At 40.3% G+C, this 24,912-nt stretch overlaps 2 protein-coding genes across 2 annotated transcripts in view; one reads left to right on the top strand and one right to left on the bottom strand.

Annotated features, from left to right (window-relative positions):
* Positions 1-24,912, bottom strand: part of LOC308095240 (uncharacterized protein) — a 63,561-nt gene that overhangs the window by 5,917 nt on the left and 32,732 nt on the right. Inside the window, exons 5-10 of the mRNA XM_080442223.1 lie at positions 22,782-22,953; positions 21,665-21,809; positions 20,616-20,722; positions 18,673-18,756; positions 17,659-17,811; positions 16,301-16,511 (exon numbers count right to left, since the gene is read on the bottom strand). Of these exons, the coding sequence (XP_080298349.1) occupies positions 16,301-16,511; positions 17,659-17,811; positions 18,673-18,756; positions 20,616-20,722; positions 21,665-21,809; positions 22,782-22,953 (872 nt within the window). The remainder of the gene's footprint in view (positions 1-16,300; positions 16,512-17,658; positions 17,812-18,672; positions 18,757-20,615; positions 20,723-21,664; positions 21,810-22,781; positions 22,954-24,912) is intronic.
* Positions 1,080-9,972, top strand: LOC308094968 (uncharacterized protein). The gene is made up of 5 exons (XM_080441800.1): positions 1,080-1,302; positions 4,854-4,987; positions 6,392-6,534; positions 7,871-8,208; positions 8,680-9,972. Exons 1-4 carry the CDS (start codon positions 1,119-1,121, stop codon positions 8,091-8,093), a joined length of 684 nt encoding a protein of 227 aa, XP_080297926.1. The 5' UTR covers positions 1,080-1,118; the 3' UTR covers positions 8,094-8,208; positions 8,680-9,972.

Raw genomic sequence — 24,912 nt, 5'->3', positions numbered from 1 at the left:
AAGTGCATTTCCTGCAAAAACAAGCAACCAAGAGTATACCTAGCGCTAAGGTAAAAGTGCAATATATCAGCTACCTACTTTCTTAAACAGATGAGACAAAATAGCAAAATCAAATGAGCACGAGCTAAAACAAATAAGTGTATCGACTAAACAAGATCCAATAAAACAATACAAAAATTTTATTGATTTTATTCATTTATTTATTCATTTTCATATCGGTGCTTGTTGTAGGCCTTCTGTCGTTTGCCTAGAGATGTCCTTTTTTTATTAATATAATATAATATAATATAATATAATATAATATAATATAATATAATATAATATAATATAATATAATATAATATAAGGAGCGGTAATGCGCCTCCCGGCCTCAGGGTGTCACTGCTGCGTGGGAAAACTACGTCTGTTTTTGTTGTTATTTTGTTTTTTCTTTCAAACCGGTTTTTACCTTTGACCCTGTCGTTGACAGGGTTGCCATGTCCGCTTATTATAAGCGACTTATAATTTGTAAATATTGGTAGTTGCGGATTGGGCTTGTTTCCTAATGTTTAGTTTAAACCAGTGTGTGTTTCATTTTTTTAGCTTGTAGATTGGCTATTTTCAAATAGCCGATGTCTACATCAGTGGTTATCAAAGTGGGGTCCGGGGAGGGTTCCAGGGGGTCCCCAGCAAAAGCAGTTAATATAGCATCACAATCATGTTAACCACTTTATCCATTTGTATGTTGGCTATTCAAACATAGCAGATCTACAAGCTCACAGCTTGTACATTCGCTATACAATCAATCACATCTGCTATTTCTTTTATTTTTGAAGAAAAACTAAATAAGTATTGGAACATTTTGAATAATTTTGATATTTTAAAACACATTTTCACTTCTGGGGTCCCTGACACAAAACATTTTCAGTTAGGGGTCCGCAGCCAAATAGGCCAAATATCAATTTGCGGGTCCTTGACATTAAAACGTTTGAGAACCACTGTTCTATTATGTTTAAAGGGCGAAGGGCTCGCTTCTTTTTGGGCTTGTTTCCATAGACCCGGTTGCTTACTTCTCTTGCAAAACATGGCAACGCTGATCGCTGACGCTTCGTGTGTCGTGTCGCCACCATCATCATCACATGAAAAAAGTGTCGCCCAGCCGCCCCGGAGAGAAGACCAGCGACACAGACAACATGGAGGAGAAGCTCATCTCCACAGTGTGCGACTTCCCGGAGCTCTACAACATCAACCTCAAATCCTACAACGACCTGCGGGCCAAGAGCAACGCGTGGCGCAGCGTGGCCAAGGCGACGGGCATGCCGGGTACTGTAGGCTAAATACTACAGGGTTTAGAGTGTCGTTCACAACGCAAGCGACGCCCCCGCGGGTGTCGCTTGCCGAAAATGATGGAAAAGCAGCAGCGATCGCCTCCAAAGCGACGCGTCGCGATAGCGAGATTTTAATCGCTGTGCTTCGTACGTACGACGGGGTCGCTCGCTGGGGGGGGGGGGGAGAGTAGATCTACAAGCTCACACACAACGTGTCGCTGTGAGCTTGTAGATCGGCTATTTATTATTATTATTATTATTATTTTTATTAGCCGATTAAAAAATCTACGGCATTTCTTTATTAGCCGATAAAAAAAAATAGCCGATCTACAAGCTCACAACGCATTGTGAGCTTGTAGATCGGCTATTTATTATTATTATTATTATTATTATTATTTTTATTATTATTATTTATTATTTATTAGCCGATTAAAAATCTAAGACATTTTTTTATTAGCTGATAAAAAAGAAAATAGCCGATCTACAAGCTCACAACACGAAGCGTTGTGAGCTTGTAGATCGGCTATTTATTTCCCCCAGCGAGCAACACACTGTTGTGAGCTTTGTTCTCTGTGCTTTAAGAAAACCCAGTTTGAGTGATTATTACTATATAATCTTAAAGTGATTGTTTTTATTGTCGTTTAAAAATAATTGTAGGTTATAATATAATAATAATAATAATAATAATAATAATAATAATAATAATAATAATAATAATAATAATAATAAGCTAAAAACCCAGTTTGAGTTGTTATTACTGTCATCTTAAATTAAGTGATCGTTTTCACTGTCGTTTAAAACAATTATAGGTTATAATATAATAATAAGCTACAAGGGATCCCCAGACCCTACATGTTCACAATGATGAAAAGATTAGTTAACACTCATCTAAATCAATTTAACCACTTTAAACCTATATGCCTATACATCAGCTGTTCGAAAATAGCCGATCAACAAGCTGTTGTGAGCTTGCAGACCTGCACCTGCTATTTTCAAATGGAAGAATGTAACAACAAAAATCTTGTAAGGGGGTTTTCAAATGGGGGATCCATGACATTTTGAATTGGGGGTCCTTGGCATAAAACTGTGTGAGAACCACTCGCTTACAGGTCTGTAACTCTGAGACCTTACGGGTCCATTTAGTTCCATTTGTACAATCACAGAGTTACAGTGGATTCTTTGAAATAGATAAATAAATAAGGTTTGATAACCTATATTATAGTCTAATACTTATTCCTAGAATGGCTGTGATATATTTAATGCATTTTAGATAGCATGCTATTTAGACAGAGGCTAGGTTCATTGTTTACCTGCATTCTATAGTTTCAATGTACAGATTATTATTTTGATATGATATTGTTTAGACTGACGCTAGGTTCTTGGTTTACCTGTATGGTCCTAGATTACTGAGGCACTACAGTGCAAAACTTTTACTTTTCAGGAAATGTAAAAAAAAGAACCTGTGTTCCTGTGCAAACTGTGCAATGTCGTTATTATTTAGTCATACGCTCTTGTCAATACTTTTCATTGGTTAAGTATTCATACTTGCTTTTCATGCTCGCGTTTTAAATCTTGTTTGAACATAATTTGCAATTTAGGCATATACTGTAGCACAGTGGTTCTCAAACTTTTTCATGTCAAGGACCCCCACATTGACACTTTATTAGCCTGCGGACCCCCATTTGAAAAGATAAGCCAGGGACCCCCATAAGAGAAGATTTTTTACGGCTCTAGCAGTGATTCTCAACCATTTTAATTTCAAGGACCCCCAGTTTGACATGTATTATGCTACGGACCCCCATTTAATGGCATTTCTATCTCTGGGACCCCAATTCATATTGTAAAATCAATGCTAATTTAACTCTGAGAGCAAATGGACCCTGACGGGTCCATTTGGTAACATTTGTACACTCTCAGACTTACAGACCCATAAGGGTCCATTTGGTTCCTTTTCATCATTTAGCTGGGGACCCCCTGGAACCCCCTTAAGTACCCCTGGGGGTCCCCGGACCCCACTTTGAGAACCAATGCTGTAGCAGACACTTATCCAGAGCAAGGGCGCCAATACTGTGGGTGCCTCGGGGCTAAAGCACCCAGGAGACATGATGAGCCACCATCACAAACTCATCACAAAAAAAGAAAAAACCTCCGACATCTACACTTCATGGAGTACATCTTTTGTACCAAATTAACCGAATGAACCACATTAAAGTAACTAAAAAACCTCAAAAAGGTAACAAACCCTGGAAAAAACGGTACATAGAATTCAGAGAGACAGTGTAGTGCCTTAAAGGGATAGTTCACCCCGCAAAAAAATCATTGTTTTCTATCGATTAGTCAACCCATGGAGACTTGCATTCATGGATATTTTTTTGTTTTTGTCGCATTCCTAAACCAATAATTTGATGACCAGCGGACCGGTTAAGGCAGCGGTTCCGGTAGGAGACACAAAGGAGACTCTTTGTGTCTCCTACCGGAACCGCTGCGGGTCATCACATTATTGACTTAGGAATGCAACAAAGACAAAAATGAATGAATGAATGAATTCAAATCTCCATGGGGTAACTATTAATCGATAGAAAAAAACTATCCCTTTAAGGAACTAGGATCAAAACAATCAGTCTAAACAATATGCTATCAAAATCATAATCTGTACATTGAAACTATAGGATACCAGGTAAACAATGAACCTAGCTTCTGTTTAAATACCATGCTATCTAAATAGCATTACATCGTGTTCAAGAAAACAAGTAACAAAGACATGAGATATGTCTGCATGGTAGCCATATCTTGGCCAATCATTAGCATCACTCTCATGACTCTTTAACCCATTAAAACCAGTAAAGCATCTGTGTCATTTTATACTTTGGCTATTCAAAAATAGCAGATATACAAGCTCATAGCGTATCATTATGAGCTTGTAGATCTGCTATTTTTGAAAAATCGTGAATATTTGTGCAAATCTTTCAATATATACATTTTTTAAAACTAAAATCTTTGCCTCTGGGAGGTCCCTGGAACAAAATATTTTGAGATGCAGGTCGGCGGACAAATACATGTCAGAAAACTGTTAAGATTTCGAAGAATCGGCCTCAGGTCGATTCTATCAGGGTCGATTCTAACCCATTAAGACCTGAGGCCGATTCTACAAATGTCTTCTAAATCCTAATAGTTTTCTGAAAAATGTATGTTGCTAAATCAGTGGTGCTCAAACCTTTTCATGTGAAGACTCTGTATTTGGCCACGGACCCCCCATCTCAAAAATATTTTGTTCCAGGGACCCCCAGAAGCAAAGATTTGAGTAAAAAATATATGTATTATATATATATATATATATATATATATATATATATATATATATATATATATATATATATATATATACAAGCTCATAGCACAGCACGAAGTGACGCGCTATGAGCTTGTATTTCTGCAAATGTTTTAATAGCCAAAGTATAAAATAATAGTTTAAGTTAAAATCTAAAATCTAAAATGACACTGTGTCATTTTAGACACATTAATGGGTTAATGTGTTTGTCTTTGCAGAAGACAAGTGCAAGAAGAAGTGGAAGAACTTGCGGGACACGTACAGGAGAGAGGTCAAGCGCACCGGGGCCAACGGAGGCCCCAACAAATGGAAACACAGCTCCTTGCTGAGTTTCCTGGACCCTTTCATGAAGGCAAGGATATTCACTATCAGCATTCATATGCTGGGGGGGGGGGATGACACCACCAAAAATAGCCTATCTACAAGCTCACAAGCTGTGAGCTTGTAGAAAGGCTATTTTTGGCAATGACTTTTGATGTACACGTGGAAAAAAAGGGGGTCTAAGTACAGAGCTACAGGTTAGTCTAGAGCAGTGATTCTCAACCGTTTCAGGTCACGACCCCCTCAAATAATCCTATTTGAACTGGGGACCCCCCATCCTGACAAGCACTTAGAATTGTAGGAGTCGAGGCATTACATTTTGTTTCACTCTTTCTTATATATTATTTGACAATTTGGCCAATGTTTGTCTGACCAGTTTTTATAGTATAGTTTGTTAATTCCTTTTTTTTTAGGTATTAAAAAGTTCTTAAAAGTCCGTAAATTGTCACTTCTCTGTCATCTGGGGACCCCCCCCTGGGGGTCCCGACCCACAGGTTGAGAACCACTGTCTAAAAGGTCAATATAATATCTGATATAATGCAGTGATGTTGTTAGGTTTTCAATGAAGTGCGTCCCGGGACTCACTGGTGGTCATTTGAATGAGTCCCACTAATCTTAGATTAGATGTTGACCTATTTGACTGTGCAGAAGCATAATTGCCTTCATGCCTATAACATTAGCCTCGTTCCCAGCCTTACTCATCTGCGAAGACAAAAGCCTGGTCACGACCTAAAACAGAGAGTGTCTATAGGGGAGGGCCTTCTGCCGTACGTATTTCCCCCGGATAAAGGATAATTCCTTTTAACAGGTCGTTCATGAAAGTCCTTGCGGTCTTGTTTCCAATGAGAACCTGTGAGCAATTAGGGGTTAAGAGTCTTGCTCAGGGACAAATTTCATTTCATCGACACATATGCTGGCCTGGCCTGGAATCGAACCTGGGGCAACCAGGGCCTCTGGCTCCCTAGGCGGGCTCACTAACCACTCAGCTATGGCCGCTATGGCCACTATCTTTTTCGACCAATCACAACACTCGTTTCATTCACAGAGAATATTAACAGATTTGTAAAGCGTTAACGTCATTTCCTTGGGCGGTACTCCCAATTCCGGCACTTCCGTTTAGACACTCAACCGGCTCGGTCTTGTCCAGCGTGCTATAACATTAACGAGCGTCAACGAGCGCCAGCTGGACACACACACACACACACACACACACACACACACACACACACACACACACACACACACACACACACACACACACACACACACACACACACACACACACACACACACACACACACACACACACACACCTGCCCTCTGCATATAGAGACACACACACACACACACACACCTGCCCTCTGCATATAGAGACAATATACTTTGTGCACCACACTGGCAGTGAGATGTGCGTTTGCTGTTCCTTCCTGTGAAGGAGCTGGCTAGCGGTGGTTCCATGGAGGAGGGCTTCCCCCCGCACTGCTCCCCTGTCTCGCCACAGTCAGGCTCCGACCAGGAGCAGACCCCCCCGCTCCTGCAGGCCGCTCCCAATGCCGCCCCCCGCAGGACACTCAGGAAGTACGTCTGATTGCAATTGTTGCGTATTTGCATGATCTCAATTATTTAAATAGCCGGCATACAATCTACAAGATCACAATGATCTGCAACGCGTTGTGAGCTTAATGATCGTCTATTTCTGCAATTTCTTTATGTTTTTGAAAGTATCAAATTATTAAATATAATGGCAAAAGTACATTATGATTTATTTATTTTTTGGTACCGGTCATTGTCAAACATTTATAATTTTATATTTAAAGGTGGTGTAAAAGCTTTATTTCACTTTGGAAGTGTTTTAAAGTGTAATGCCTGTTTAACAAACTGTATAGCAAATGATTACTACGCAATATAGAGCTTTAACATTTTAACAAAACGAGAAAAAAATAAATAACTCGCTTACACTACCTTACAGTTAGTATTTGTCATATCTGACCTTTGTAAAAAGTCATCCAGAAATGTAATTTAAATATCTATGTAATGGTCCAATGTTCAATGCAAAATAAAAACATAATTAAATCATTATTTGTATGACAATTAACAGTCAACTACAATGTCCTGATGGCTCACCACCAATGGTGTAAAGCAGTAGCCTCGGTCCCAGCCTCACTCATCTGCGTGCGAACTAGAAGAGCCTGGTCACGACCTAAAGCAGCGAGTGTCTAGGAAGTCCTGAGTGGACAGGATTTCCGTTTCCCCCGGAAACGATATTTTTTGACCAATCACAACACTTGTTTCATTCACGGAGAATGTTAACAGATTTGTAAAGCATCAACGTCATTTCCTTGGGAGGTACTTCCGCCAAATTCAGCCATTTCCGGTTGTCAACTTCCTAGACAACCAACATCCCAGGTCTTGCCCAGCGTGGTAAAGTAACGAAGTACATTTACTCAAGCACTGTGCTTAAGTACAATTTTTTGGTATTTTTTTTACTATACTGGAGTATCTCCAATTGTCAATACTTTTACTTCTACTCCACTACATCTCAGAGGCAAATATTGTACTCGACTACAATTATTTGAAAACTTTAGTTACTAGTTACGTTGCAGATATAAATTATTACATTATAAAACATACATTAACCACTTCAGCCCTATTTTATACCTAGGCTATTTGAAAATAGCCGATCTACAAGATCGCGACGCGTTGTGAGCTTGTAGATCTGCTATTTTCAAACATTTTAGTACTTTTACTTTTGGTACTTTAAGTATATTTTAATGTCAATACTTTTGTACTTTTACTCAAGTAACATTTTCAACACAGGCCTTTTACTTGTAACAGAGTATTTCTATATTGTGGTATTGCTACTTCTACTTAAGTCAAATATCTGAGTACGTCTTCCACCACTGCTCTCCACCAGGAAGGCGGAGAGAGGGGAGCGAGGGGGCGGGTCCAACTCGGACGAGTGGTTCGAGGAGTACGTCATGTCGGTGTTGAACAAACAGCCCGACCCGGAGGAGTCCTTCCTGCTCAGCCTGGCGCCCATGCTGAAGGCCCTGCCCCCCGAAAAGAGAAGCCTGGCCAAGATCGAACTGTTGACCGTCCTGCACAAGCTACAGTTCACCCCGGAAACCAGCGCTTGAGCTGTTCAAGGAGTATTCCACTCCGGGAAAAAAAAGAAAAATAAATTTGTTTCTATGAAATACTTTCTCCGCAGACCGTGAAGCTTTGGATTCATGGGGAATTTAGATGTTAAAGGTATCATGACATTCATTTTCACTTTTTTTATTTTCAATGTTTTATTTGGGGTTTTATGACCTCAATTACACCCAAAAAACCTGAACTTAAAACATTCAGTGGATTTTCTGTGGTCTGGGGTTTTCTGAATAATTAGGCTGAAAAGTAATCTGAGCTTGGCCCTTCGACAGTGAGGTCACTGTCGAATAATCCCGCCCACTCTCTTCCTTGCCCCTCCCCTCCCCTATCCTTTCCTTTTGGGGGGGCGGAGCAGAGGCGATGATTGACAGGCAAAATCCCTCACCAGCGACACCCGCAGGCAAAGATTTCTTTTTTCATTGCAGTTGAAAAGGCTTTAGAAATGTGAGAGAAAAACACCTGCCATTGATCACTGGAATGGAATTTTCACTTAAAACTTTTTGTACACTTTTGAAGGACCAGGACAAAGACTTTGAATGTGGTGTAAAAGTGAATGTCATTAAACCTTTAAAGGGATATTTCACTTTCAAAATAAATGTGGGTCATTTTATCGTCTACTCAGGCTTTTGTGAGCCCCCCAGACAGTTTTTAAGTTGCTTGATTCAGTATTTAGATATTTGATATTCATTTTATCAGACAAGCCCCCTTCCTATACAAACCCATTATAACATTTTTAACATGTTAGATTCATCAAAAACACCCGTCCTTGGTTCTGGTGACTCATCCTGCCCTCCTAATACGTGAGGGGGCCGTGTTTTTTCGATTACTTTTTCATTTATTTTATTAATTATTTTGATTGTATTTCATTTTTGTCTCCTCACTTATTAGAAGGACAATATCTGTCACCAGAACCAAGGAAGGGTGTTTCCGATGAATCTAACATGGTTAAAATGGAGTTTGAAGTTACAATGGGTTTGTATAGGAAGGGGGCGTGTCTGATAAAATGAATATCAAATATCTAAATACTGAATCAAGCAACTTAAAAACTGTGCGGGGTACTCCCAAAAGCCTGAGTAGACGATAAAATTACCCAATTTCAAAAAAAGAGTTAAATATCCCTTTAAGGGTGCAGTCACACCAAACTTTGCTTCTGCCTATGAGGGCGGATTCAGCCAATGCTTTTCAATGGAAACGGATCGGTTTGTTGCCATTCGAGGATTTCCGGAAAAAAAACAACCTCCGTTGCCATAGAGCACCGAAGTCCTGACGTCACTACCACTAGAGGTCGCTGTCCCCCTGGGTTGTGGCTTTATTGTTTTGTATTGAAATCCCCATTGGGGAATTTTAGATGGCCTCAACTGTGTTAAAAAAATAAACACACCACCCCGGCGATTTTACTCATGTGGATATGAAGCATCGGCTGAAGGTGGAAATGTACAAATTTACCCAAAGAGTAACACATTAAACGCTAGAAACGAGTCAAACGACCCAAAGACTACATTTCCCATGAACGCGGCTGCTGTAGGGACAGTGATTTCAGACCCCGGAAGTGTAGTTCCGGACTTTTAAGGCAGAATTCATTCAATTCTCTCTAGAAACAGGCTGTATCAAATATGAATGAATATCATAAAAATGCAGAGCCACCCCCTGACAGAATCGCCGGGGTGGTGTGTTTATGTTTGGAACACAGTTCTTATATGACGTGATCTAAGATTCTCCAATGGGGATTTAAACACAAAAAATAAAGCTACAACCCAGGGGGACAGCGCCTTCTAGCGGCAGTGACGTCATACTTCGGTGCTCTATAGAAAAGCATTGGCAGAATCCGCTGCACAGGCAGAATCAAAGTTCAGTGTGACTGTACCCTAAGGGCGCGCTCCCACCGCACTTTTATTTTACCTCTGGGGCGGAATCTGCCAATGCTTTGTCAATGCAAATGCGTGGATTCCTGGTCTTGCGGATTTTTTCCAAGAATCCACGCATTTGCATTGACAAAGCATTGGCAGATTCTGCCCCAGAGGTAAAATAAAAGTGCGGTGGGGCGCGCTCCCACCAAGAGTTGGCTGGCCGCTGTTTGCAGAATCTGCCAATGCATTGTCAATGCAAATGCGTTGATTCACGCAAGAGCAGATTTTTCCGCTTGTCGCGCAGACCTTGCGTTTATCTGCTCTTCGCGACTAAGCATAAAACTGCTGGAGGCAGGCGCTGATTTTCTCCCTCTGTCCAATCGGGTGAGTTTTACGGCGGACCGTCCCAAGATTCAGGAAGCACCATGGTGCTCAAGGCAGCAGGCCGTGCGGGCTGCGGGGACGATCTTGAGTGTGAGTGACAGGTGCGTCACAGCGTTTTTTTTAATCCGCTGGCTGCAAAAAACTGTGACCGCGCACAACCTGCGTTTAACAGCGGCCAGCCAACTCTTGGTGGGAGCGCGCCCTAAAGGTGTATTTCACCCCTAAAATGGCTTTTGTTTCGATCAAATACTCGCTCTGTGAAGCTTTGAATTCATGTGGGAATTTAGATGTTAAAGGAGTATTTCACCCCTAAAATGACTGGTTTCCCCTATCAAACACTCTGTGAAGCTTTGAATTCATCAGGGAATTTAGATGTTAAAGGAGTATTTCACCCCTAAAATGACTGGTTTCCCCTATCAAATACTCTGTGAAGCTTTGAATTCATGGGGGAATTTAGATGTTAAAGGAGTATTTCACCCCTAAAATTACTGGTTTCCCCTATCAAATACTCTGTGAAGCTTTGAATTCATGGGGGAATTTAGATGTTAAAGGAGTATTTCACCTCTAAAATGACTTTCGTTTCTATCAAATTCTCGCTCGGTGAAGGTTTGAATTCATGGGGATTTTTTAGTTTTTGTCACGCGCCTTTACGGTGATGGTTCTCAAACTATTTTAATTTCAAGGGTCCCCTATAACTCAAGAGTGTACAAATGGAACCAAATGGACCGTGAGGGTCCATTTGTAGCCTCTCAGAGTTACATACCTGTAAAGGTTTGAGATGTTTGTTGTAAAGCCAGAGATATCGGTTGGATTGTTATATCAGTGAATATTTGACTTTTTTTTACGATAATTTTGGTATGAACAATATTGCATTCGATGTGTCCTGATTTTCAGCCACTTTAAACCTGATTTTTGTCAAGTCATCATAGGTGAAAATCTTCCAAAAAAAGAAAATTGTTGTGAGCTTGAATTTCCTATTTTTAGAAGCCTTTAATCAAATGTAAGTTTCTCAAAATGACTGGAATTGATTCTGTACTTTTAGACAAACTATAATGGTGTGGTCAAGGAATGAACTGTTAACCGTCCTGCACAAACTGCAGTTCACCTCTGAACCCAATGTTTGAGCTATAAAGTAGTATTTCACCCTTAAAATGACTTTTTTTCCGCCTAAATAATCCTAAAACAAAGAAAATACTTGATTAATTGAAGTTAATTAAGCCAGGATTACACAACAGCAAATTCTACATATCAAAAATCTGTTCATAAACTCCAGAGTGTAATGAAAGTGTCGGGTATCCAGTCGTATCTTAATTTAATTAAAAACACAGCTTATTCGCGGAATAAGTATTGTTTAAAATACTCCTCATTAACAAATGACGCAGACGCCTGGGAGCACGTGTACTGAGCTCGTGTTCATGCGGGTTCCTCTCGACACGTGCATGACACGCTTGCACCGGAAGTGAATACAAAAAGTAAAAATTTCAGATTAAAAGCAGTGTTTTATTTGGAAAAAACATTTTTAGGATATGACTCCATAGAAGGCATTGGGATTATACTCTGAGAGCTGTGTTCGAGTTCATAAATTGTTTGTAAATGGATACAGCAAAAAATATCTGTGTATTCAAGGGTTCACGGGACGAGTAATTGATAGGGAACCCCCTTGAAAACGAGATGGCAAGGTGTTATTCCCAATAAAATAATTTCAGACAGAAATAGGGAAAGAAAAGTAGTTTTGGTGGTGAAATACTCCTTTAACTGTACGGCACAAAGTCCAGTTAACCTCTGACCCCAGAGTTTGAGGTGTCACACACAGCACTGTATTAGCCATGGGGCCGCCGGGGCCGTGGCCCAGTGTCCCTTGGCTCTTAGGGGCCCTTCGGGGGAACTGGGCCACACGGCCATCGATAATGTACTAAAATGAAATGTATAGGTTAATCAAATATCAAATGTGTGGGCCCCTCCTCTGTATTTACAGCAGTGATTCTCGCTGGGTTTGAGGCCCTGACAAGGGCTCCTGGGGCCCTTCCATATATGATGGAATATGATTAAGGATTTTTTTTTTTCAAATTTTTTTTTAGGGGGGGGCCTAAAAAAATGCCGGCCCAGGGGCCCGTGCGGGGGTTAATCCGTCCCTGGTCACACACATTTCCTGTGTCGGTAATTTACAGAGCCCGGCCGATGCCCACTTCTGGGTCCGATGGTGATTTTATTTATTCGATTTTTTCTTATTTTTTCTTATTCTCTGAGACCTACTCTGTAAACGCCTCAGTGTATACCTTGAGAAACAGCGTCCTAGACCAGTGGTTCTCAAACTTTTCAGGCCGTGACCTCCCAAAATGGGAATATTTGAACCGGGGACCCCCCAACCTGACAAGCACTTTTGGCTATTTTCAAAATGTTTGCCTCTTATATTATTTGACAATTTGGTCAATGTTAGACCAGTTTTATAGTATAGTTTTGTTAATTATTTTTGATGCAGTAGTGGCAATGTTTTTTTAAAGGTTTTAAACAGGTCTTAAAAGTCCTTAAATTGTCACTTTACTGTAATCTGGGGACCCCCAAAATCTTGTGGGGACCCACCCGACCCACAGGTTGAGATCCACTGTCCTAGACCATCGAATACCAATGTTTTGTCCCGTATTTCCGAAACAATTAGAACACATCAGTTGCATTATTGCCGACACCGAAGTCGTCCAAAAACGCAAACAATGACTGATATCATTTATATCGGTCGGTCTCGACTGAATTACGAGTCAGACGTTTAGTGTTTAGCCACCATGGACAATACTGGTGAGCTGTGTTATATGGACAATGAACACACGAATGGACGCTTACCAAAGCTCACTGCAAACAGAAAAGAAGACAGTTCTTTACAATTTGTACATTTCATTTTTTTCTGGCTTCTTTTTATGTTTAGTGTGGATTCTTTTCTCATGTATATTTTCAGTTTGTGCAAGGTGCAGAGTAACTTCCTTCCAGTTTCTTACAATGACAAATAAGGGAAGTGAATTGAGTGTAATGGTTAAACGTGTGTTTACATTTTGGTAAAAATACTAAACAGGTATCTTTCCAAATAAAAACTCTGCCATGTTTGAAACATTGCTCGCTTCAACTCTATTCTGGTGATACATTATATTATATATGTGTTACATGTATTAGTCCTGGGGGTCCACACATTATTTTGGGTAAACAAACCAACATACAGTATTAGTGTATACAGGGTATCTGCACATTTTTTAGTTTGACTCGGTTCCACAGAAAAATATTGTGAAAATAGCCGATCTACAAGCTCACAACACCTCGCAGTGTTGTGAGCTTGTAGATCGGCTATTTTCACAATGTTTGCGTCTATTAAAAAGGTCTTAAAAGTATTTAAATGATCATTGTAGAAATGTGCAGATACCCTGTACACACTTATACTGTATGTTGGTCGTGTTTACTTTTGAGTGAGAAAACAATGTTGCACATTAAGCTAATCATCTGGGGACCCCCCAAAAATGATGTGGGGACCCCCAGTTTGGGAACCACTAGCCTAAAGGTTAAAGGAGCGCACTTATTGTTACCGGAAGGTTCATGGTTCAATTCCCCGGACCGGCAGGAAAAAAATCTGGATGGGGAAGTGAATGGCCACCACTCACCCCTCCCTCAACACCGCTGAAGTGCCCTTGAGCAAGGCACAGAACCTCAAACTGTGTGTGTGTGTGTGTGTGTGTGTGTGTGTGTGTGTGCGCGCAGGGTGTTTCTGTAAATGAGCACTTGTGCTCAGCTACTACCCTGGGTTAAAAAAAAAAAAAACATACAAAAGATACAGACCCGTAAGGATCCATCTAGCTGTCAATTATTTAGCTGGGGACCCCCTGGAAGGACCCCTGAGAGGTCCACAGGCCTTCCATTGAGAGCCATTGATTCATAGCATGAAGTTAAGGCTAATGTACAATGATTCACACTGTCTGGGTTTGTCTTTAAATAAAGATTCAATAACGCCTCACTGCACATTTCCCTGCTTATTACCAGTGGTGTACAGTAACTAAGTACATTTACTCAAGTACTGTACTTGAGTACAATTTTGAGGTATTTTTACTTTAATGGAGTATTTCCAATTTTCAGTACTTTAACTTTTACTCCACTACATCTCAGAGGCAAATATTGTACTTTTACTCCACTACAATTATTTGAAAACTTTAGTTGCTAGTTACTTTGTAGATTTTTTTACATTAACCACTTCAGCCCTATATACATTTCAACCATATGAAAATAGCCGATCTACAAGCTCACAATGGGTCGCGCGCGATGTGACGCATTGTGAGCTTGTAGATCTGCTATTTTCAAAAGATTTTTATACATTTGAAAACTTGTGAAATGGGACATTCTGCATAATGAGTACTTTCTACTTTTGGTACTTTAAGTACATTTTGATACCATTACTTTTGTACTTTTACTCAAGTATATTCCAGACTATTACTTGTAACAGAGCATTTCTACATGGCAGTAATGATACTTTTACTTAAAGGGATACTTCACTTTCGGGCCGGGGAAACATTTAAAAAATATATTAAAAATAAATGGAAAATTCATGGCCCCCTCACGCATTAGAGTGTCCTACTAATGTGTGAGGGGGCCTTTATTTTGCCATAACTTCTTTCATTTTTTTTAATATATATTTTTAATGTTTATTTTATGTGAAAGTGAAGTATCCCTTTAAGTTAAAAAAATGAGTACTTTTTCCACCACTGCTTATTACATGCTTATGAAGGAAATCAATCATTTGACGCAAAATATTCATTTGAAAATCACAAGTCATATGCTTCAGTCATGAGCTTCCATAGCAGCGTAGACAGGCAGAGTCTGTTATCTCTCTATAGCAGACCACCAGACCAGTGGTTCTCAAAGGTTTCGTTTTTTTTTTGCGTAATGTGTTTGGCGTATGTGTAAATAACTTATGTTTCATCCACGGCACCCCTGAATGACATTGTTAATTTTCAGAACCATACATTTATGTCACATTATTATGGTACGTAAATATGGAGAGATACAGTATGTCATGAGGAAAGAGAGGATATCAGATTCCATTAGGACTAGATTAAATATCACTTAGATATAGAACTTATAGAGCTTTAACTTTCTAACAATAAACTTTAGGTTTTAACAAAAAATACCTAACCACGTGCACTACTTTTAATGAATACATTAACACCAATATCACTATTCAATTAGCATCATCAATAAAAAACAGCTTTACAGGTACTCAATTATTATACTTCAAAAGTTTTTTTGTAAAAAAGTTAAAGTTACACGTATGACTTGGGGCGGCCATAGCCAAGGGGGGGGATTATATCTCCACACTGGCCTGGGAACGCCTCGGGATCCCCCAGGAGGAAGTGGTTAACCCTTTAAGACCGGGAACGCATCTGTGTCATTTTTGATTTCTTTGGCTATTCAAAAATAGCAGATATACAAGTAGTATATCTATACTTGTAGATCTGCTATTTTTAGAAAAACCTTGAAAATTTTAATCTCTGAATATGTATTTTTTAAAGCCAAAGTTTGTGACTCAAATCTTAGCTTTTGGGGGGTCCCTGGAACAAAACATTTTGAGATGGCGGTCCGCGGCCAAATACATTTTGTGGGTCGTTGACATGAAAAAAGTTTGAGAACCGCTGATATTATAGCAACATACGTTTTTTTTAAAAACTGTTAGGATTTAGGCATTAAGTAGAATCGGCCAAATTACACACATTTTCACGATTTTTCAAAACATAGCAGATCTACAAGCTCATGAGCTTGTATATCTGCTATCTTTTAATAGCCAAAGAAATCTTAAAATGACACGCAGGTTCGTTCCCGGTCTTAATGGATTAATGTTGCTCTGGAAAGGGAAGTCTGGAGCTCTGTGTTGGAACTGTTACCCCTGCGACCCGACTCCGGATAAGCGGTTGAAGATGGATGGATACGTCAGTACTTACGGGTGTTTGCGTGTACGTCCGTCCACCTGCCCATCGCGTAGAAGCCAATCTGTCCGGCGCTGCCCTGATCTCTGACGGCTAGAAGAGGGGTTTCCTCATAGGTATGCGGGGGCTCCATGGCCCAACAGGAGCCAGTCTCTCCGTTGGCTCCCTGGCCTCCTGGTCTCTGCAGGAGGTCACAACCCTCCGTTTGAGGTTCTGACATCACGTCCTGTCGGCAGTGGGGGGAAAGTAACTTAATTTACTCAAGTATATTGACTATATTGACTGAATTTGTTTTTTCTTTAAATTATTTATCTCACAAGTTTTTTAACCCATTTTTTCACCCAGTGCCAATTGTCTAAGTAATCCTGGGCGCTGCACTCCCTCTGCCAGCCTATAGAGCTTGCACTGCATGTTTTTGTGAGGGGGACACGGGGAGAACAAACTCCACACAGAGAGGCCCTTTCACCAACCCCACCTATGGGCACTGATGACGCGGAGGAGAGAACACGCCCCCAGTGCCCACAGCATCCTGGCGGGAATCGAACCCAGGACCTTCTAGCTGTGAGGCGACAGCGCTACCGACTGCACCGGTAATTTTGAGGTGCTTTTTCTTTACTGGAGTATGTCCATTCTTCAATACTTTATACTTCTACGCCACTGCATCTCAGAGGCATATATCATACTTTTTACCCCATTACAATTATTTGAAAGGTTCCCAGCAAGCACAGTCAGGACCCGGACCAATCAGTGACGTCTAGATTGGGGCTAGTTCAAGTCAAACCAAGACAAGTCAGATCTGGCCCAGAATATCACCTGATTTCAACCAAAATTAATCCTGACCACAAAAACGTCACTTCCAGGACGTCATCTAAACACATTTCTCATCACCCAAAATTGCTGTCCAAATGTCCATATGATGTCCCGGTGATGACGTCCTGTAAATGACGTAAAGATCATCCCCATATGGGCTGTGATCTGGCCTAGTCCTGAACGTCACCGGGGTGATGACCGGGCGTCATCATAACGTCATCATGACGTCATTGTGCTTGCTGGGTTAGTTTGTAGATTTAGATTATTATTACAAAACACGCGTTAAACCCTATTTTATACTATTTGTCTATTCAAAGATAGCAGGTCAACAAGCTCACAACGCGTCGCAACGCATTGTGAGCTTGTAGATCGGCTTTTTTATATTTTGGCAAATTAAAACTTGTGAAATGGAACATTCTGTACTTTTACTTTTGGTAATTTAAGTATATTTGATGTAAATACATTTGTACTACTCATGTAAAATGATGAATACAGGCCTTTGTTTCAGAGTCTACATGGTGGTATTTTCGACTTTATTACTCAAGTCAAAAAAATGTCAGTACTTGTTGGGGCACTGGCTGGCGGGCCACATTGACATAGGGGGAGGTGTCATCAGGCCGGGTGCGAGGAGGTTTGTTGACCCGGGCATATTCAGCATCTGCTCCACAACCCCTGTCTGATGCCTCTGATGGACCATGGTTTACTGGAATCACCTCCTGGGAATGATAATAATAATAAATAAAATGAAATGAAATGAAATGAGATGAGATGAGATGAGATGAGATGAAATGAAATGAAATGAAATGAAATGAAATGAAATGAAATGAAATAATAACAAAACATAATAGGACAATATCAGTCACCAGAAGTAGAGACATGTGTTTTCAATGAGTCTAACATTGTTAAAGGCAGGGTAAGGGATTTACTTTGGTTAAAATAAGTGTTAAATAGCTCTATATTCTGATAGTACTCATTGCTATAGAGTGTTTGTTCAGTAAAAGGAGTCTCCCAGGTCTCTCCAGCTCTTTATTAAACAGAAACATTGCCAGTGCTCTCTCCTGATTGGCTTAAATTTGGTCACCTACCTGAAAATGCACTATATTCTGTTTACTAAAGAGTGGGAGAGACCCCTGTGACCGAACAAACGCTCTGTAGCAAGGATCACTATCAGAATATAGTACTTTAACCTTTTTAACAAAACAAAAAACAAAACAAAAATATATATCACTTACCCTACCTTTAACATGGATATGAAGTTAAATAGGTTCATATAAGAGGGGGTCGAAAATGGTATGATTAGAAAAGTATTCTTTTGAAATGTATAAAAGTGTTGAAAATAGCAGATCTATGTAGACCGGCTATTTTCAAATGGCCAAAGTTGAAATAGGGCTGAAGTGGTTAATGTATGTTTGTAATAATCAAAATGTACAAAGTAACTAGTAACTAAAAATGTCAAATTATTGTAGTAGAGTAAAAGTACAACATTTGCCTAGTAGTGGAGTGGAAGTAAAAGTATTGAAATTTGGAAATACTCCAGAAAAGTAAAAGTACTTAAAATGTTTACTTAAGTACATTACTTTGTTGACCCGGGCATATTCAGCATCTGCTCCACAACCCCTGTCTGATGCCTCTGCTGGACCATGGTTTACTGGAATCACCTCCTGGGAATGATAATAATATATAATATATAATAATAATAATAATAATAATAATAATAATAATAATAATAATAATAATAATAATAATAATAATAATAATAATAAATGAAACTAGAAAAAGTGCTCCTCGGAGCACAGGTCTCCGCCAGGTCAGGTAGGTTATTGTGGGGCAGCAATGTTTGGAATTCGCCAATCAGCATGGAATATGAAAAATCGGACAGAACCATCTTGATCACTTGACTGTAGAGATGGGAACCGATTTGCATGACAAAATTTATAGGAGTAATATAAAAAAGAAAAGTGTTGCAAAAATCGGCCTCCTGGTGGCGCTACAATAGGGCAATGGTAAAAGGGTGGCATTTGTTCTTCAACGTAGTGCGAATGTGTGTGAAAAGTGTCACCGCAATCGGACACTGCGTTCATGATTTGTGGCATGAACGCATTTAAACATAATTATATTGCTGATATGAAAATAAAAACAATTGATTTGTGGCATTTTGTTCAAAACGGGTCATTCCTGCAAACTTTAGATGTCAATGTTAGCCAATCAGGAGGGAATATGAAAAATTTAGCAGATCTATCTTGATCACATGACTATAGAGATCATGTGTACGATTTGCGTGAAATTTGGATAAATTCTGAAGGCTTAAAATATTTTTTTTACATAAGTCGGCCTCCTGGTGGCGCTATGAAAGGCAAATGTGAAAAATGCAGGGCAGATGTTTTTCCTTGGCCTCTAGGGAGTGTGCGTGCAAAGTTTCACGCAGATCGGTGCAGTTATAGTTAAAAACGCAAATCGGCCTTTTATAGCGCCACCATGAGGCTGATTTGAAAAATGTAAAGTGGCATTTCTTCCTCGGCATACTGGGAATGTGCTCAAGGAAATCACACGCTGCGTTCATGATTTGAGGCATTTTGTTCAAAACGGACCAATCCTGCAAACTTTGGAGGCCAACCTTAGCCAATCAGGATGGATTATGGAAAATTGGACAGATACATGTTGATCACATGACTATAGAGATACTGTGTACTGATTTGCGTGATGTTTGGATAAAATCTGTAGGAGCACGGTCAAAAAATGTGTTTTGCAAAAAGTGACCTTCTGGTGGCACTATAACAGGCCCATGTGAAAAATTTGGAGCAGAGGTTCTGCTCTGGCATCCAGGAAGTCTGTGCACAGTTTGGCTGCGATCAAGCCAACAGTGTCGGAGATTAGCTGTACACAGAATGACAGAATGACACACGGACGGACACACACACACAGACACACGGACGGACGGACAGGGGGTAAAACATACTCTCGCCATGCCTTTTGGCCTGGCGGAGACAATAAAATAATAACAAAACATAATAGGACAATATCAGTCACCAGAAGTAAAGACGTGTGTTTTCAATGAGTCTAACATTGTTAACATGGAGATTGAAGTTAAATAGGTTCATATAGGAGGGGGTCGAAAATGGGTCAAAAAGTAAATTTTTTAAAAAGGTTTAGAAATGTGTTATTTATTTATTTGGTTATTTGTTTATTTATTTATTCGTTTGTTGTTGTTTTATTTTGTACTTAATTTAAAAAAAATTGTCTGACCACTAAGGTGTTAAGTGATCAGATGGGTTGGCCGCAAACACTTTTGTGATGTTCAAGTGGGCCTTATCTGATCCAATAAAGGTTGAGAACCAGTGATCTACAGCATGGCAGCATTGATTGATTGATTGAATATTTTATTAGGCAAAACAAAAAGTAAAACAGCACAGTTACATTTAAAATACTTTGTCTCAAAGGTCTGTTCAAAAAGGTCCTTGTGGCTGATGTATTCCTGGTCTTAAAGCAAATTTTCTCAAAATAATAAAACATAGTGTCTTGCCTCCGGCTTGTCCGGTGCTGTAGCGTCTCCCACATGGTTTTCAGGTATTGAGCAAGACTTCTTCAGCAGCTTCTTCACCACAGCGTACTCTGGGACTGGACTGGAGTCTGGGAAGACTCTGCAAGGTTATTATAGTTAAAGGGGAATTTTGCCCCACAGTTTACCTTTTCTATGATGTTATGATATCCTAGGATGAATGGTACAGTAGAACAATGTCATAACTCGATCCCAGGTCCACCACAGCTAAAAACCAATAGGCCTTGCGCTAGATCGCCTATTTAGATGTTTTTGTTTTTGTTTCAATCTCGTCTAGCGAGACTTCTGGTGGGGCGCATTCAAGACAATCACGTAGCATAGTGTTCTGTCACTATGAACATTAGATCAAAAAAAAAAAAAAAAAAAAAAAAAAAGCTATCAAAATATGTGATCTAGCGCAAGGCCTATTAGCTGTGGTGGACCCGGGATGGAGTTATGACATTTTTCTACTGTACCATTCATCCATATCATAACATCATAGAAAAGGTAAGAAAACCGTGGGGCAAAATTCCCCTTTAACTAAAACAGTGGTTCTCAAACTGTATCATTTCAAGAACCCCCATAACTCTGAGAGTATTCAAGTGGAACCAAATGGTTCCATTTGTACACTCTCAGAGTTACAGACCTGTAAAGATCCCTTTGGAACCCCTTCAAGAAACTCTGAGGGTCCCTCTACATCGGTTCTGCCACTTTTTTGAGTGCTCGGATCTCTTCTTTTTAATACTTTTTTGGACCTTTTTGAATCTCCCCCCTGACAAATACCCCATATAATGATAAAAAAAAAAAAGAAAAGACAAGAAAACTAAACCTGTAGCTTATGAATTAATTAATGTAAAACTGAAACTGATAAACATGAAGTCAAAACGATTGAAAAATAAGAACTAATGAAGAATGCAGAGCTATACCAATCTGGGAACCCAATCAGTAAAAGAAAATTGTATTCCTACAAAAACACTACATGTTTAGGGCAGTGGTGCTGACAGATTCTGCTCAGAGATTAGAGCTATATTAACCTTGGACTGGAGTTGCAGGGATTTGCAAGACTGTCTCGGGGACAACATGCTTGTCCGGTGACAACAGCGTCCGTTCGTTCTGTTCACATGAATGCGTCACGCTGCCTCCAGCCTTGTCGTCTAGCTCCTCAGCAATACCTCCAGACTGAGGGAGAGATTTGTATACATGTGGTGTTGGTAGAACACAATAAATGTTCAATGAAATGAAATGATCGTTGATTCACATGGTGAAACGCCTTTATATATATAGCACCTTCATCCAAAGCACTTTCCAATGTCCATGTTCATTCACCCATTCACTCGCACACAGACACACACACACACACACACACACACACACACACACACACACACACACACACACACACACACACACACACACACACACACACACACACACACACACACACACACACACTGCTGCGTTCACACTAATGCAAAGATACAAAGATACAAACTACACAGCATATTTGTAGCTTTGTGTCCTTGTAGCTGAAGTTGAAACCAGCTCAACTGTTTTGTAGCTTTTTTAGCAGCTGCACACACACAGACAATCAGTATGGTGGCTTCCACTCATGCACAACAGTGAACAATATGCGCATGCAAGTCACATTGTGAGCTTCTAGATCAGCTATTTTCTGCGAAAGCTTTCCCCACAATAGGGCATAGCAGTGGCGGACATTTTGTGGTTCGACAGATAGAAAGCCCATTCATTTATCCCATAGAGATTTCCGAAAATATTTATATTGACTATTTTAAGTCTGGAACCAAGCCATCCAGGCTCCTGGTGAAGTATTTATTAAATATAGCAAATAATTAAATATTTAAATGTTTTTGGACACAGTGGAACCACTAAATGGCCGCCACTGCTATGCCCTATAGCCTACACTGTACATCCGTATTGAGGGGAAAGCTTTCGCTTTCCGTATTGAAACGAAAGCTTTGGCTTTCCATATTGATGGGAAAGCTTTTGCTTTCCCTATTGAGGGGAAAGCTTTTGCTTTCCCTATTGAGGGGAAAGCTTTTGCTTTCCCTATTGAGGGGAAAGCTTTGTCTTTTCCGTATTGAGGGAATATATAGCTTTCTGTAATGTGGGGGTTTAAGTGGTCAAACTCGCCTGGTGAGAGTAGGGCTCGGCGAGCGTCTCGTCGAACGGGCCCACGGGATGGTGGCGATAGTGAGCGATGAGCGCTTGCAGGTTGCCGTGACGACTGTCCTCCCCGGCGATGAGATAGTTGCCTGTGGCAACCTCCTCCTCGATGATGAAATGACGACACCTGTCCCTCCCTCTGTGGTGATAATAAAATAATAATGATAAATATAGCTGCAAGCAGCGATAAGCGGGGCCAGGGAAGAGAGAGAGAGAGAGAGAGAGAGAGAGAGAGAGAGAGAGAGAGAGAGAGAGAGAGAGAGAGAGAGAAAGAGAAAGAGAAAGAGAAAGAGAAAGAGAAAGATAGAGAGAGAGAGAGACACGGAATAGATTGAAGAGAGAGAGAGAGAGAGAGACGGAATAGATTGAAGAGAGAGAGAGATAAACGGAATAGATTGAAGAGAAAGAGAGAGAGAGAGAGAGAAACGGAATAGATTGAAGAGAAAGAGAGAGAGAGAAACGGAATAGATTGAAGAGAAAGAGAGAGAGAGAGAAACGGAATAGATTGAAGAGAAAGAGAGAGAGAGAGAGAGAGAGAGAGAATCGGAATAGATTGAAGAGAAAGAGAGAGAGAGAGAAACTGAATAGATTGAAGAGAAAGAGAGAGAGAGACTTGGAAAAGGAATAGATTGAAGAGAGAGAGAGAGACATGGAAACGGAATAGATTGAAGAGAGAGAGAGCGAGAGAGACATGGAAACGGAATAGATTGAAGAGAGAGAGAGAGAGATGGAAACATAATAGACTGAAGAGAGAGAGAGAGATGGAAGCAGAACGGATTGAATGGACATCTCAACCTATTGCCATTAACAGGAATCGAACCCTCAACCTTTGGATTAACAGGCTGCAACACTACCTATAGTGCTATAGCTTTGTACAGATTGAGGTTGTCTGTTGAAGATAAAAGTGAACCAGTGAAAGCAGCCGACCTACAAGCTCAGAAACACGTTGCTATCTGAAAAGTTGTGAGATTGTAGATCGGAGAGAGAGAGAGCGAGACATGGAAACGGAATAGATAAGGATAATTCCTTTAACAGGTCCGTTCATGAAAGTCCTTGCGGTCTTGTTTCCAATGAGGGCCTGTGAGCAATTAGGGGTTAAGAGTCTTGCTCAGGGACAAATTTCATTTGCTGGCCTGGCCTGGCCTGGAATCGTACCTGGGGCAACTAGGGCCTCTGGCTCCCTAGGCTGGCTCACTAACCACTCAGCTATGGCCGCCCCTCAAAAGAGAGAGAGAGAGAGAGAGAGAGAGAGAGAGAGAGAGAGACATGGAAACGGAATAGATTGAAGAAGGAGACATGGAAACGGAATAGATTGAAGAGAGAGAGAGAGAGAGAGAGAGAGAGAGAGAGAGAGAGAGAGAGAGAGAGACACGGAAACATAATAGATTGAAGAGAGAGAGAGATGGAAACATAATAGATTGAAGAGAGAGAGAGAGATGGAAGCAGAATGGATTGATTGGACATCTCAACCTATTGCCATTAACAGGAATCGAACCCTCAACCTTCGGATTGACAGGCTGCAACACTACCTATAGTGCTATAGCTTTGACCAGGCTGAGGTTGTCTGTTGAAGATAAAACTGAACCAGTGAAAGCAGCCGATCTACAAGCTCAGAAACACGTTGCTATCTGAAAAGTTTTGAGATTGTAGATCGGCTATTTTCAGAATGAAGTATGTCATACATTGCAAAAACATACCTTCTCAGATAAGCATTTAATGTTATCTTTATCAATTGCATATGTATTCATTAATACAGTGTTGTTGTTTGCAATGCACTTTAAATGAAGTCTCCACCAAGTGAGGCTTGAACCGGCAACCTTGATGTTATGAAACATTCACTTAAGCGGGAAGCCATTGGACCAACAGACCTGATCCAGTGAAAACGGAGGTCAGACAGATGATACCATTTCACGCAAATAACTGAAAAATCCTGGGTTTAAGTGTTTTTCAAACTGCTCAAAATTGCGGACAATCTAAGGGCGGAGAGAGAGACATGGAAACGGAATAGATTGAAGAGAGAGAGACATGGAAACAATAGATTGAAGAGAGAGAAAGATGGAAGCAGAATGGATTGATTGGACGTGTCAACCTATTGCCA

The sequence above is a fragment of the Gymnoscopelus braueri genome, assembly GCF_963280865.1.
Source record: "Gymnoscopelus braueri genome assembly, chromosome: 11".
In the NCBI taxonomy this organism is placed as follows: Eukaryota; Metazoa; Chordata; class Actinopteri; order Myctophiformes; family Myctophidae; genus Gymnoscopelus; species Gymnoscopelus braueri.
Note: the sequence above shows the minus strand (reverse complement) of the source record. Positions and strands in the feature narration are given on the sequence as shown.

Excerpts from the sequence above, each read along its gene's own strand:
- LOC308094968 (XM_080441800.1), top strand. The coding sequence starts at position 1,119 with ATGAAAAAAGTGTCGCCCAGCCGCCCCGGAGAGAAGACCAGCGACACA. Across the intron at positions 1,303-4,853 it reads CAAGGCGACGGGCATGCCGG|AAGACAAGTGCAAGAAGAAG; the intron begins GTACTGTAGGCT and ends TTGTCTTTGCAG. Across the intron at positions 6,535-7,870 it reads CCCCGCAGGACACTCAGGAA|GAAGGCGGAGAGAGGGGAGC; the intron begins GTACGTCTGATT and ends GCTCTCCACCAG.